This window comes from Trachypithecus francoisi, unplaced genomic scaffold (genome assembly GCF_009764315.1).
Source record: "Trachypithecus francoisi isolate TF-2019V2 unplaced genomic scaffold, Tfra_2.0 Contig00010, whole genome shotgun sequence".
Lineage (NCBI taxonomy): Eukaryota > Metazoa > Chordata > Mammalia > Primates > Cercopithecidae > Trachypithecus > Trachypithecus francoisi.
In genome coordinates, this window is record NW_022680460.1 from 260,614 (window position 1) to 275,546 (window position 14,933).

General features: G+C 41.2%; 1 protein-coding gene across 2 annotated transcripts; it reads right to left on the minus strand.

Moving 5' to 3' along the window:
* Nucleotides 1–971: 971 nt before the first annotated feature.
* Nucleotides 972–13,271, minus strand: VMA21 (vacuolar ATPase assembly factor VMA21). 2 transcript variants are annotated; one of them, XM_033207302.1, is made up of 4 exons: nt 13,136–13,271; nt 12,727–12,917; nt 6,231–6,340; nt 972–5,373 (listed from the first exon to the last, which is right to left on the minus strand). In XM_033207302.1, exons 2-4 carry the CDS (start codon nt 12,834–12,836, stop codon nt 5,231–5,233), a joined length of 363 nt encoding a protein of 120 aa, XP_033063193.1. In that variant the 5' UTR covers nt 12,837–12,917; nt 13,136–13,271; the 3' UTR covers nt 972–5,230. The 2 variants fall into 2 exon arrangements, with proteins under 2 accessions (XP_033063193.1, XP_033066422.1); XM_033210531.1 differs by lacking the exons at nt 12,727–12,917; nt 13,136–13,271 and adding an exon at nt 12,396–12,600.
* Between the last annotated feature and the right edge of the window lie 1,662 nt (nt 13,272–14,933).

Sequence of the window (14,933 nt, forward strand, 5' to 3'; positions counted from 1 at the left end):
TTTTTTGGAGACAGAGTATTGCCAGGCTGGAGTGCAGTGGTGTGATCTCGGCTCACTGCAACCTCCACCTCCTGGGTTCAAGTGATTCTCCTGCCACAGCCTCCTGAGTAGCTGGGACTACAGGCACACACCACTGTGCCCAGCTAATTTTTGTATTTTTAGTGGAGACAGGGTTTCACCACGTTGGCCAGGATGATCTCGAACTCTTGACCTCATGATCCGCTGCCTCGGCCTCCCAAAGTGCTGGGATTACAGGCGTCAGCCACTGCGCCCAGCCCCAAAGAGCCTTCTAGGCCCCCACCCCCAGAGACTCCGATTCAGAAGGTCTGGGTTGGGTTTGGGCAATCAGTTATTTTTAATAAAACCTACAAGGTGATTCCAGCAAACTTTCAGAACCGCTGTCCTGTGGTTTCTGCAATGCCATTACCTGTTTCCTGAGTTCCCTGGACATCTCATAACCTATAAAATTTTTTGATACTGAGATGTCTCAAATGTGTTTGGGAAGGAGATATTAATATTTATTAATAAGAATTAGCTGGAGTCCTTAGAAGCACAGGAAGGAGCTGGAGTGCAATCAACGGGTGATTAGAGGACAGAGGACACAGAACATTAGTCATGAGGGGATGGCATGTGGGCGTCGTCAGGAATTATCTACTCCCACATTTAATTAGCCATAAGTATTTCTCAACTCTCCTTCAGGGGCATTTGAAGCCCACCCCAGATGAAGTATAACTAGCCCTTTACAGCTCAACAACCCTCCCCCAATCAGTTTGAGCATTTCTGGTTGACATTTACTGCATAAAAACTTATCCTTGACAGCTCTCTATATAATCTACATAGCACAAACAGAGGCCAATGAACAAATTTTTAAAGTGAGCTCTGTACATATGCTATAAAATGAGAAGCAAGCAAACACATTTTTAAAAACAGAGCGGTTAATAAAACATTAATTGAATCAGGACACATCAAAGTAGCACTACAGACACTTTTTTTAATGACAACAGATGGTAAATTTATACAAATTACAGGCTACAATATAGTGAATACAAAATCCATCCAGATAATGGTTAGAAAAGCATCACTTAACAGAAGTAGATCGGATTTAAGTAGCTAAGAACTCAAGCCCCCCATTTTGATGATTATACACGGCTTGAAATGCAGCACATCTAAATCCTCCCCCTAGTCAGGGCACTATTCAATACTACAGCATATTCAATGACTCTAGTGATTTAAAGATTCTAACACTTTTAGCATCGACGTCAAGAGACATCTCGTAACAGGTTCACTATGCAAAACTCAAATGAGAATGTGTGAACGTTCTTTGCAAACTGTAAGGTGCTGTGCAGATGTTGTTAGCTATTGCTATTATTACTGTTCAGTGAGATTACACTGAACGTGGGAAAAAGGAAGACTACTCTGTATAACTGACAAATATGACTTATAGAACATCTTAAAAGGAATGCAGATATTACTTTCAAATACACATAGCAACAACACAGGCAAGTAAAGTGTGGCCAGGAGTGATGTCGAGGAATTCCTATTTTAAGGAATATATAAAGGATTAAGCTATTCATAGATTATGTGTAATATTTATCATTAGATTCCCAAAGTCCCTGAAAATAATTTATTTTTAAGGTGACCCTTTCCCTCTGAAAAGGGTAAAAGAAATCTTGTCAGGTTACTAATGTGCTGCTTCACCAGCTCTTGTAAAAATTATCTTAAACATAGGAGTAGAGTCTGAATTAACAGTTATACTAATCTGGTGGGTGACACAGAGTGCTTGACAGCAGAGAAACCTGCCACTGACCTCAGACAAGTGACAAATTCTGTGTCAGAGTTGAACCATAAGTTTACAACTTCACTTGGGCATAAACAATAAAAATGAACTTGTCTAGAGATAAGAAATATACACTAGGTACATCTGAAATGCGATTTAAATCTTTTTTATGTACTTTTGGGTTTCATCTTTCTTTGGATATACCCTATTTAACTGATTTTAGTGGTCTCCTTGGGTATTCTAACTGTATACATAAAATTGACATGAAAATGGAAAACAAACGCCAAACAAGTCAATTGGTTGTTTCTTTTGGCAAAGCTGATCACATTTTCATGATGAAAATGTTCTAATTATTAGGCCAGGCACGGTGGCTCATACCTGTAATCCCAGCACTTTGGGAGGCAGAGGCAGGTGGATCACCTGAGGTCAAGAGTTCGAGACTAGCCTGGCTAACGTGGCGAAACCCCATCTCTATTAAAAATACAAAAATTAGCTGGGTGTGGTGGCACGCACCTGTCATCCAAGGTACTCAGGAGACTGAGGCAGAAGAATTGCTTGAACCCAGGAGGCGGAAGTTGCAGTGAGCTGAGATTGCGCACTTGCACTTCAGCCTGGGCACGAAAAGCAAAACTCCGTCTCAAAAAAAAAGAGAGAGAAAAGAAAATGTTCTAATTATTACAATGTATTTCTGTTAGATTTCCATGAAACATGGGGTTTAATGGCAGGTTTCAATTTTTTTCCCACTAACAACCCCAAACCAAATTCTACTGTTATATGTACAATGGTACCCATTTGAAAAACTAATGACATCAGATGCATTCTACAGCAGACTTTTCACTTCTCAACACAACTGAGAAAAAGGACTACATTCTCCAGGGCAAAACAGGAGGTGAGAAAGGTAATGTGTTACCGTAAATAGGGTTAAATCAGTAGTTTGGACTGACATTTCAAGTTATATAATTGAGGTTATTCTTACAATCAGTTTCCAAACAATAGGGAACATATTTTTACCTTAAAACATGTATAAGGGCTCAACTGTAGCTTTCCTTTCTATATATCTTGAAGTATATACATTGTGTAAAAGGAAACTAGTGAGATCTTTTGAAAAGTAAATCTATTGTCAAATACCATATGTTATTTAACATAGTCAAAAACAGCAGCAAACTAGTGAGTTAACAGTTAAAACTCTAGGAATAAACTAACTGCTTTGAAAACAAGCCTGTTTTATTATAATCCTAAATATCAACCCTAGCATTTGACTTTAACCTTCAAACATTTGGCGCTTTTTCCAAGAGGAAATTACAACTGCCTTTGCATGTGCCCCTGGTTTAAATACTTGCAGAAAAATACCCATATATCATTACCTATTCAGCAAATGCCTGAAACCAAACATAAAAATCCAACACTGGACAGTAACATTTTACAAACAGCATAAGATCCCAAAAGCACAAGAAAAACCTTGGCATTATATAAAAAGAAATTAGGTGGACAATTCTAAATACAACAATACATTTTAATTAGGGACCATCTAGAAATCTACCACACACTACCCTAGACTCAAATGTCATTATACTAAAATTGTAGTCTTTAAGCAAGAATTAAACAGTTCCATAATAATCATACCGATCTTTCACTTTTCTCAACAGTTAAACACGAATGCCTATTTGACTTTTATGACTAATCATCCCTCTATTCCTTTAGTCCAGTTTCACAATACAAATAATAATAAATGTGAACAACAGATCGGTAATGGTTTCACATGCTTAAGCAAGAATCCTAAGTATTAGGATTATCAGTAACAGAAATTTGAATTTTAAGAGAATAAAGATAGAATGTGCTTATTTAGAAAATGGCCAATAAGGCCAGGCACGGTGGCTCACGCCTGTAATCCCAGCACTTTGGGAGGTCGAGGCGGGTAGATCACCGGAGGTCATGAGTTCAAGATCAGCCTGGCCAACATGGTGAAACCCCGTCTCTACTAATACAAAAAAAATTAGCCAAGCGTGGTGGCGGGCACCTGTAGTCCCAGCTATTTGGGAGGCTGAGGTGGAGAATCACTTGAACCCAGGAGGCGGAGGTTGCAGTGAGCCGAGATCGTGCCACTGCACTCCAGCCTGGCTGACAGAGCAAAACTGTCTCAAAAAAAAGAAAAAGAAAATGGCCAATAATCACTCATCTGAAAAAATGCAAACAGCTGTCAGGAAAAGCTGGCAGAATTTGAACTTGTAAGCTAAACTTTTAGTGTGTATCAAACTAGCATTAAGAAATGGCTTTCAAAAATGCATACGGGATATAAACGAAAATAGAAGTTATTTTCAGATGGCAACATTATGGGGAATTTTGATTTTTTTTTTCCTGTTTGAATATATAGTTTTCCAGTTTTCCACAAAGAACATATATTATGATTTTATAATTAAAAAACAAACATTTGGGGGAGTGTTTTTAGATTGCACACAATTAGTACCAAATAACTAGAAAGAACACAGACTAAAGATATGAAAATAAAATCAAGGTTTTTTTCCATCAGACAAGCCCAAGGAGAATACTTTTTGGGTGAAAAAAAAATGCTTTCAAGATTGTTTCCACTACTAACATATGCAAAAATGAACATATTTAAATGCAAATTCCTATCATATACACTACAATTTTTAAAAATAGTAGAAAAAACAATTTTAAATGGAGCCTCCTCGAACCTTTTAATTGAAGCCTAGCTTCAATGTTGAATGAGGAAGCAAAGTATCTCATTAAAAAGTTGGTCTGCAAAGCACAAAGCTGGCCTGCAAGGGGACTTGAAGGAAGCAGGCTGAGTGTTTGAGTAGTGAGATCTTTGCTTTGCTCTTTTGATCCTTCAGTAAGCTAAAGTCCTTTTACCTGAATGGATGTAATTTAGCCTAGTTTTCCCATAAAAAAATGTAATGGAAAATTCCTATTGACTAGGGATTACACTTCATGTGAAATTCCTTAGTGACATTCAGATTAATTCCAGTGTCCACAATTAAGCAACTTTCCATAGGAAATTAAAATCCCAAATCCAACGACCTGGTATTTTCATGCTAAGGAAAGCATTCCAACGTAAAGTGGAGTTTAATTTGCTTCACTGTGTGCCTCTTAATCTATCCAAAGGAGTAAAAGTCAAAAGCAACCATAAGTCAGAATACTATAAAACATGTTTTGTTGAAAGAAGATAAAATTCCTTCCAGAATATTGTGTAATTAACATATTTATTTGTAACTAATTTAACTTTTCCAAATTCTCATTTGCAAATCAGATTCATACAGTTAAAACTGAATATACAAACCAACACATTAGAAGGATCAAAATTTACACTACTCAAACGTGACTCCTTAAGCCTGACTTTAACATGTTCTTTCAACTTTATTCAAATCAGATGTCCCCCCTCCAGCATTATCATTTTTAAAATGAATTTAATGCTATCAAAAGGTGATGTTCACTTTAATCCTGTTTGCCTTCACGCCACTGTCGTGAGCCTTCGTTCCAGGCCACATACACAAAGAGGGCCAGGACCACATGGACGGCGACCACTGCAACAATAGCAGCGTAAAAATAGCTGTCCCTATTGGACATCCCAAGGGCGCCTATCAAGAGAAAAAAAAACAGTTTTCATTTTATTGCAAAATTTACCAAAGTACAAAAAAAAACAAAGCATCCTAATTTTTATGATATATTTATTTAACTAGTCAGGCAATTAAAAAGTAATACTTTGGGTGGTAATGAATAAGGTATTCACTAAAAGATATGAGTACCTTCTATATATTAAGAGCATTATTTTAAACAAAACCATAATTATAAAGACTTCAGGCCGGGCATGGTGGCTCACACCTGTAATCCCAGCACTCTGGGAGGCCGAGGTGGGTGGATCACCTGAGGTCAGGAGTTTGAGACCAGCCTGGCCAACATGGTGAAACCCCGTCTCTACTAAAAATATCAAAACTTAGTCGGGTGTAGTGGCAGGTGCCTGTAATCCCAGGTACTCAGGAGGCTGAGACAGGAGAATCGCTTGAACTTGGGAGGTGGAAGTTGCGGTGAGCCGAGATTGCACCATTGCACTCCAGCCTGTGCAACAAGAGTGAAACTCTGTCTCAAAAAAAAAAAGACTTCAACATCAAAAAGGGGACTTCATTCTCTCTTCCTTCCATTATCCGACACTAGAAGTCCATTCCCCCAAATTCTTCCTCCCATATCAGCCAATTCCTATTCTTTAAAGGGCACTAAGAGAAAGGATTTGCAAGCTATTTCACAGAAAACCATAAGAAAACTGTCAAGCTGAAATAACAAGTTATTTCATAAAGACTCATTATGAGCAATATGGTTTTTTGAAAGGCTGAACAAGAAAAAAAAATAAGAATACCCAGTTTACAGATATAAAGAGGTCATAAAAGCACAGATTCTTAAATCAGGGAAAAACGTCTTGTTTTAATGGGTCTAAGATTACCTTCAAATATATAAGATTTAGTTGTGAAATATAACCCAATAGGAACAGTGATCATTAAAGCTGTGAAGAACAGGAGCGTCTTCAGTGTAGATGCTAATGAGCTTTCATTTCTGGAATAAAGTAAACAAAGAGAAAATCAGAACCTGCACAGCCATATCCAAACGCTCTTATGTCCCTAAAACTATAAACATCCACAAATGAGATGCTATGTAGGAGGAAGATCACAGGCAGAGACTCGTAATCCGAAGATCCTAGAGAACCAGCTGTGGGTAGTGGGAATTTCTTGAGCTGGAACATGAAGATTATACACCACCTTCAGGGACTGTCATTCATATCCAGTGTGAGACAAAACGTCAGGGCACCTCAGATCAACTGCCAACAAGCTGGTGAACAAACTAAGTGAAGAAAATCAGTGCCCCTGCCTCTGGAACTAGAGCTTCTACCCAGGGAAGCCACGGTGGACAGTGGCACCAGTGCCCGACCCATGCAGCAACCATGTCCACCAGCACCAGACACCAGACCTGGGAATGCAGTAAGCACCAAGGGTGGATCAACGCACCCTCTCTTGCTGGAATCGGAGCTTCCGTCAGGGGAAGCCACCAGCTTGCTGTCCTCCAGCATGAAACGGTAGACCAGGGAACTAAGGAGGCAGACACACCTGTGTGCCCTCCCGCACTGGAATCAGGGCTTCTGCCCAGGGAAGCCACTGTCACACGGGTCCCTGAGCCCATGCAGCAACCCTGACCACCAGCACCAGACACCAGACCAGGGAACTCGGCAGGCACCACGGGTGGATCAGTGCCCTCTCCTGCTGGAATCGTAGCTTCCATCTGGGGAAGCTGCCAACTTCCTCTCCTCCAGCACCAGACAGTGGACCAGCAAACTAACCAGGTGGAGCTGACACACACCAGCATGCCCTGCCCCACTGGAATCAGAGCTTTGGCCCAGGGAAGCCACTGCCACACCAGTCCCTGAGTCCATGCAGCAACCCTGACCACCAGCACCAGACACCAGACCACAGAAGGAGGTAGGCAGAGTGAATGGACCAGTGCGCCCTCCCCAGCTGGAATAGGAACTTCTGTTATGAGTGAAAAATCGAGCTAGAGGGAATACTTCCAAACATGTTTTAAGAGGCTCGAATCACCTTGATACCTAAGCCAGACAGACACAGCAAGAAAACTATAGGACAACATCATTGATGAACACTGGTGCAAAATTCCTCAATAACATATTTTCAAACCAAATTCAACAATTATCAGGCCAGGTGTGGTGGCTCACATCTGTAATCCCAGCACTTTGGGAGGCCGAGGCAGGCAGATCACTTGAGGCCAGGAGTTCGAGATCAGCCTGGCCAACACGGCAAAACCCAGTCTCTACTAAAAATACAAAAATTAGCTGGGCGTGGTGGCATGTGCCTATAGTCCCCGCTACTTGGGAGGCCGAGGCACGAGAATCCCTTGAACCTGGGAGGCAGAGGTTGCAATGAGCCAAAATCACACTCCAGTCTGGGCAACAGAGCAAGACTCTGTAACAAACAAACAAACAAAACCAATACAACATCCTGGCTAACACGGTGACACCCCGTCTGTACTAAAAATACAAAAATTAGCTGGGCGTGGTGGCATGTGCCTATAGTCCCCGCTACTTGGGAGGCCGAGGCACGAGAATCCCTTGAACCTGGGAGGCAGAGGTTGCAATGAGCCAAAATCACACTCCAGTCTGGGCAACAGAGCAAGACTCTATTTAAAAAAAAAAAAAAAAAAAAAAAAAAAAAAAAAAAAAAAGAAAGAAAGAAACTTAGGAATAAATTTAACCAAGAAGATGAGTGACTTGTACACTGAAAAGTATAAAACACTGATGAAATAATTGAAGATGACACAATAAATGTAAAGATATCCTGTGTTCATGGATTGGAAGAATTAATACTGTTGAAATGTCCACAGTACCCAAAGCAACATACAGATATAACATAATCTCTATCAAAATTCCAGTAGCATTCTTCATTAAAATAGAAAAACAATCCTAAAATTCATCATACAGAACCACAAAAAGCCCCAAAGAGCCAAAGCAACACTGAAAAAGTTGTAAGCGTCACACTTTCTGATTTAAAATATTACAGTTATACTAATCAAAACAATATGGTATTGGCATAAAAACAGAAACATATAACAATGAAACAGAATAGACCCCAGAAATAAATCCAAACATATATGGCCAACTAACCTTCGACAGCGGTGTTAAGAGGAACACAATGGGGAAAGGATAGTCTCTTCAATAAATGGTACTGGGAAAACAGGATTTCTACATGCAAAGAACAAAACTGGACTCTTAAACCATAAACAAAAATCAACTCAAAATGGATAAAATAACTAAAACACAAAGATATAAAGTTTTAAGACATAAAAGAACACAGAGGGAAAGGTTCCTTAACATTGGCCTCGGAAATGATTTTTTGGATATCACACCAAAAGCTCAGGCTACAAAAGAAAAAATAAATAAAGGGGCTTGCATCAAACTAAAAAGCTTCTGTACCACAAAGGAAACAATCAACAAAATGAAAAGGCAGCTTACAGACTAGGAAAACATATTTGCAAACCACCTATCTGATAAGGGGTTAATATCCCAAAATTTATAAAGAACTCTTACAACTCAGCAGAAAAACCACCTGATTAAAATATAGACAACAGCTAGACAGACATTTCTCCAAATACATAAAAATAGCCAAGAGATAAACAAAAATGTGCTCAACATCACTAAATCATCAGGGAAATGCAAATCAACACCACTATGAGATATAACCTCACACTTCTAAGGACAGCTATTATCAAAAAGGCAAGTGATAACAAATGTTTGTAAAAGTGTGGAGAAAAAGAAACCCTAGTACATTATGATGGAAATGTAGATTGGTATAATCATTATGGAAAACAGTTCCTAAAGAAATTAAAAATAGAACTACCACACAGCCCCGTAATCTTATCTTCTGGAATATAACCAAAGGAGATGAAATCACTACCTCGTAAAAATATCTGCACTTCCATGTTCACTGCAGCATTATTCACAATAGCCAAGATTTGAAAACAACCTAAGCGTATGTAGACAGACAAAATAAAGAAACCGTAGTGTATATATAGAAGGGAATATTTTATTCAGCCTTAAAAAAGGACATCTACCATTTGCCACAACATGGATGGACCTGGAAGACATTATTTTAAGTAAAATAAGCCAAACACAGAAAGACAAATACTACATGAGCTCACTTACATGTGGAATCTTTAAAAAAAAAAAAAAAAAAGTCAACTACACAGGGACAGAGAATAAAACAGTCGTTACCATGGGGGTGGGGGTGGGAGGCTGGAGGGGAGGAAATAGGGAGATGTACATCAAAGGACACAAAGCAGTAGATATATGGATTAACAAGTCTAGATATCTAACGTACAAGAGGACTACAGGCAATAAAGTTGCATGGTATTAGGGACTTTCGTAAATAAGATTTTAGCTGCCTCTGGTCACACACACACAAAAGTATGTGAGATGACAGATAAACTAATCTGCTTCACCATAGTAATCATTTTACTATATGTATGCCATAACATCATGTTGTGAACCTCAAATACACACAATGAAATTTATTTTAAAATAACCTGAACAAAAGACCCACAAAAACATTGAGTAAAATATATATTAAATATACCCTCATGCCTATTTCTTGATCACATGCTCTGCACATGTGTGAGAAATTAAATGTTTATTGCTGTTTAAAAAAAAGTTCTAATATTTTATTTTGGTACTTAAATGGATCATCTAACAGGCTTCATTTTGATTACTGAGCTATATAACTCTCATTTAATATACATAAGCTCCCTTAAACTGTTTCCTACTAGTAAATATTTAGAGGAATTTATTGTGTAATCCTCATGAAGAATATGAGTGTCTGCAGTGCAGAATCTACAAAAAATACAAAGAGTCACTAATTGGCCAATTCTTTTGTGGACCCTAAAAAAAGCACTTGACTTTGGTGTTTCTATGGTGAGTAAAGAAGTATGTTTTAGGAATCCAACTTTTAGATTATCTAACTTGTTAACGGAAAAGAAAGGAAGTGTTAACTGATTGTTTTGTTCTTTACATGACCTCTCTTGAGTATCTAATATCTGGCCTGGCTTTTACAACGTTTATTACTGAAAAGATGATGTAACACCATAAAAATGTTTTAAAATAAACAAAATCACTTATAATCCCACCACCCAAATATAACCTTTCTACATGTTAATTCTAGCCCCCACACAATCTATACACAGCATACCTTAATAATTTATAGCTAATTCCTTCTCACTTCTCTCTTTACCTCAAACTTCAAAAATGTGACTACTTTTCTGTGTTGTGACCTCACTAATATGGGACTAAGCATTAAGCCAAAATGTACATACAAACTTTTGAAAACTAGCAAACTTCCTCTACTGTTTGTAGGACATTTTCTCCTTGGCTTCCAGCCACAAGGGCTGTTGGTTTTGCTGACACAAGCCACCTTGGGTAAAATCAGTGGCTTATTCCAAGACAAAGCAACTAATGCTATTCAATTGCTTTATCCTATGTATCTTTGGGTGTTACTGAGCAGAGATTTGTTGGAAATGAGGAATGAGAAAGGCTGGAATTAAAGTTGTCCTCACATAAGGAAAAAGTTCAGGATGAACCTTACTCTGCCTCCATTTATAACACCACCTAGTTTTCCCACTTCATACAAACTTCTGCAGCCAACATTGAGCAGACAGAGCCTACCACATTCCCTTCTGTAGCAAGTAAGACAACAGGAATTCTTTCTTCCACAGCCAAAATTTCACTGCAAATTCCATTAGGAAACCAGAATCAGTCTAGAAGGACTATGCTCTAAGTGTATCTAATAAAAATATGTTAGTATTCTCATAAATAAATAATTTTTAAAAATCCCACACTGAGGCTGAATAAAGAAAATGTGGTACATATACACCATGGAACACTATGCAGCCATAAAAAAGAATGAGATCATGTCCTTTGCAGCAACATGACTGGAGCTGGAGGCCATTATCCTAAGCAAATTAAGACAGGAAAAGAAAACCAAATACTGCATGTTCTCATAAATGGGAACTAAACAACAAGAACAGATGGACACTAGGAGAGGAACAACAGACACTGGGGCCTACTTGAGAGTGCAGGCTGGGAGGAGGGAGAGGATCAGAAAAAATGCCTATCGCGTACTACGCTTATTACCTGGGTGACAAAATTACCTGTACACCAAGCCCCTGTGACATGCAGTTTCCCTATATAAACCTGCGCATGTACTCATGAACCTAAAATAAAAGTTAAAAAAAAAAAACCCACAATGACCCTGTCGGAAAGAGAAAGCATCACAGCGCTCCAAAGATCGTGGGCTTTGGAGTCAGTGAGGTTGAGCTTGCTCAAACGTTAGCTTCAATTACTTTGTCGCCTAATTCTCTAATCACTCATCCTCAGTTTCAAGTCACTTACCCTCAATTGCAACCTCTTCAAAATTGGGAAATCAAGCAGTCAGATAAATTAAGAATTCAGATAATGTATCTAAAGCACGTGAAATGAGCCTGGTATACAGTAGGTCTTAACGAATGGTAGCTAACTCCCTCACCACTACCTTGCCTACTGAGGTGGGCCAGAACCACCTGCTCTCTCATACATTCCTTCAACTCAGCCACCAGCCTCTATCTTCCTGATTCCCCAAGTGAAGCAGTCCCATACCAGGGGAACTATTCCCTTCTACTCCTTCATTCCTACGGCAAACATTTATTAAGCCCCGACTATGCAGGCCCCCTAGGGAACACGGAGATGAAGGAAACCGCGTTCCTGTCTCAGAAGGCTGACCCTGCGGCAATGAAAGAGACTGCAATATAGACGATACCGAGAGGAAGTGCTAGGATAGAAGCATGAGCTGAAGGCCCACTGACCTATTCCCCATGACCCCGGATCCCTTGTTCCAGAGCGAAAGGTCGGGACCGGGCGTTTAGACATCTCAGGCCCCACCTGCTTTCCCCGCCCGGCTCCCTGCGACCAGGTCCCCGGAGTCCAGACCTCACGCCCACCCATTCAGCTAGGGCCTTCCCTCAGGCCCTGCTGCAGGCTGCGGCCAGTCCGCCTCGCGGTTCTGGCCCCGCTCAGGGCTACCTGAACTCAGGAGGCTGCAGTGCGTTCAGCGCCGCTTTATCCGGGCGCTCCATGGTGTAGCCGTGCCGGCACAGGCGCTCGGCGGCCGAGCTGGGCTCGACGGCCGCGCTCAGTAAGCTCCGCGGGTGAACGGTCTAGGCGGTTCGCACCGGAAGTAGTGGTTCGCGCCGGAAGTGTCGGTTCGCGCCGGAAGTGTCGGTTCGCGCCGGGCGGCGGGCCACAGTACGCAGGCGCGGCGCGGCGACGCAGGGCTGTGGCAGGCGCAGGCGCGAGCGCGGGCGCCGGCGCCGGCGCCGGCGCCGGATACTGGGCGGGCGCTCACATGACTTACCGGCGGTGGCTCCGCGCCGTGCGCCCTGCCAGGAGGGGCCTGTGCTCGAGGAGCAGGCCTGGCGAGTAGCCCAGCCACTCCACGTTGAGCCGGGACTTGCCGCGCAGCATGGTCCTCCTGGGCGGGCGGCAGCTACGCCGCCCCCTGAGCTCGGGCGAACACTTGTCCTCGTCTGCGTCCCGGTCGCCGAGCTGGGGGCGGCAAGGAGACCCAAGCAGATGAGCCGCAAGGAGGGACTACCAGCCAGAGGGCTGTGGTGCTAGGCAACTGAGCGTATTCCGCCGACGACAACACAAAAAAGCAGTGCGCATTATTTCGCCACTACTTGAGCAAATAAATGCCTCATTAATTACTGCCCACAGTGGTAGGAAGTCCAGCCCTTGGCAGCTGGGAGGAGTTAAACACTCACCCGAGTCCGTAAAACTAGAGAATGTCAGAGTTCAAAGAGCTCTTGCTGAGAGTGACTTCCAGACTCGATGCCAGTGACCCCCAACTTCCACTTAAAAGTTAAAAACATATTTTGCAGCTGCTCAGAAAGCCGCCAATGAGACAACAGGGACTCAAATAGTAAGAACAGATGGGCCTCCCGGGCCTGCGCAACCCGAGAGAGGTGAAAACGAAAGGGTGGGTAAGCCTGGAGTCAGGCTTGACAAAATTAGGTTGCCACTGGCTGCTAATAAGAGGACAGCCCTTACATGGTCAGCGCCTGGAAAGGGCCGCTGACCACACAGCTATTTTCTCCACCACATGGATACAAAGACCACATCTGAAATCATGACTAAACCAGCAGCTTAGAGTGGTGGAAAGGGCAATGGACTGGGCAGCAGGAAGTCCGGGTTTTAGTTCAAACAATAATCCCCCTCTAGGGCAGAGTGTGCTGGCTCACGCCTGTAATCCCAGCGCTTTGGGAAGCTGAGGCAGGAGGATTGCGTGAGGCCGGTAGTTCCAGAGCAGCTTGGGCAGCATAGCAAGACTCCCGTCTCCAAAAAAAAAAAAAAACTGTAAAATATTTAATAAAAATAATAGTAATCTCTCTCTGGGCCTCATCTAGACCTTTAGGTGAATAAGAACCACCTAATGTGAGAACTTGGGGTACAAATAGAATCTAGCTCTGGGGTAGGCAAACTGAGCCAGCAGACCCAATACATGGAGCCTACCACCTGTTTTTCTACAGCCCTGAGGTAAGAATGGTTTTTCCATTTTTAAATTGTTGAAAAAGTCAAAAGAATAACATGACACGTGAAATTTATATGAAATTCAAATTTCAGCATCTATTGATAAAATTTTATTGAAGCTCAGTCATTCTCATTTGTTTGTATTGTCTACAACAGCAATGTTGAGTAGTTGTGACAGAGAGTTGTGACAATGTACTTGCTAAAGATTGGAGTGGCTGTGGTCATTTCTTAAGAAAACTGGCTGTGGTCACTTCTTAAGAAAACTATGAAGTTTGCTGCATCGATTGACTCTTCATTTCATGAAAGATTTTTCTGTAGTTTGCAATGCTGTTTAATAGCATTTTATCCACAGAACTTCTTTCAAAACTGGAGTCAGTCCTCTCAAACACTGTTGCCACTTTATCAATTGTTTATAAAATATTCTAGATACTTTGCTGTCATTTTAACAATATTCACAACATCTTCACCAAGAGAAGATTCCATTTCAAGAAACCCCTTCCTTTGCTCCTCCATAAGAAGCAACGCCTCATCTGTTTAAGTTTGGTCATGAGATTGCAGCAATTCAGTCACATCTTCAGGCTCCACTTTTAATTCCATTTCTCTTGCTATATCCTCCACATCTGCAGCGACTTCCCCCAGTGAAGTCTTGAACCCTTCAGAGTCATCCACAAGGGTTGGAATCAACTTCTTTTACTCTCCTATTATTGTTGATGTTTTGACCTCTTATGAATCATGTATGTTCTCAACAACATCTAGAATGATGAGTCCTTTTCAGAGGGTTTTCCATTTACTTTACCCAGATCCAGTGTCAGTATCTATGGCAGCTGTAGCCTCACGAAATGTATTTCTTAGATAATATACTAGAAAGTCAGAATTACTCCTTGATCCATAGGCAGCAGAATGGATGTGTTGACAGGCATGAAAACAACATTAATATCCTTGTACATTTCCATCAGAGCTCTTGGGTGACTAGATGCATTGTTAATAAGCAGTAATATTTTGAAAGGAATCTCTCTGGTTTCTGAGCAGAAC

Bases quoted from the DNA above. Each gene is read 5' to 3' on its own strand.
- VMA21 (XM_033207302.1), bottom strand. From the start codon at position 12,836: ATGCTGCGCGGCAAGTCCCGGCTCAACGTGGAGTGGCTGGGCTACTCG. The intron at 6,341-12,726 runs GTAAGTCATGTG...ACTTTATTCCAG, and splicing joins ACGGCGCGGAGCCACCGCCG to AAATGAAAGCTCATTAGCAT. The intron at 5,374-6,230 runs GTAATCTTAGAC...TTCTCTTGATAG, and splicing joins TAAATCTTATATATTTGAAG to GCGCCCTTGGGATGTCCAAT.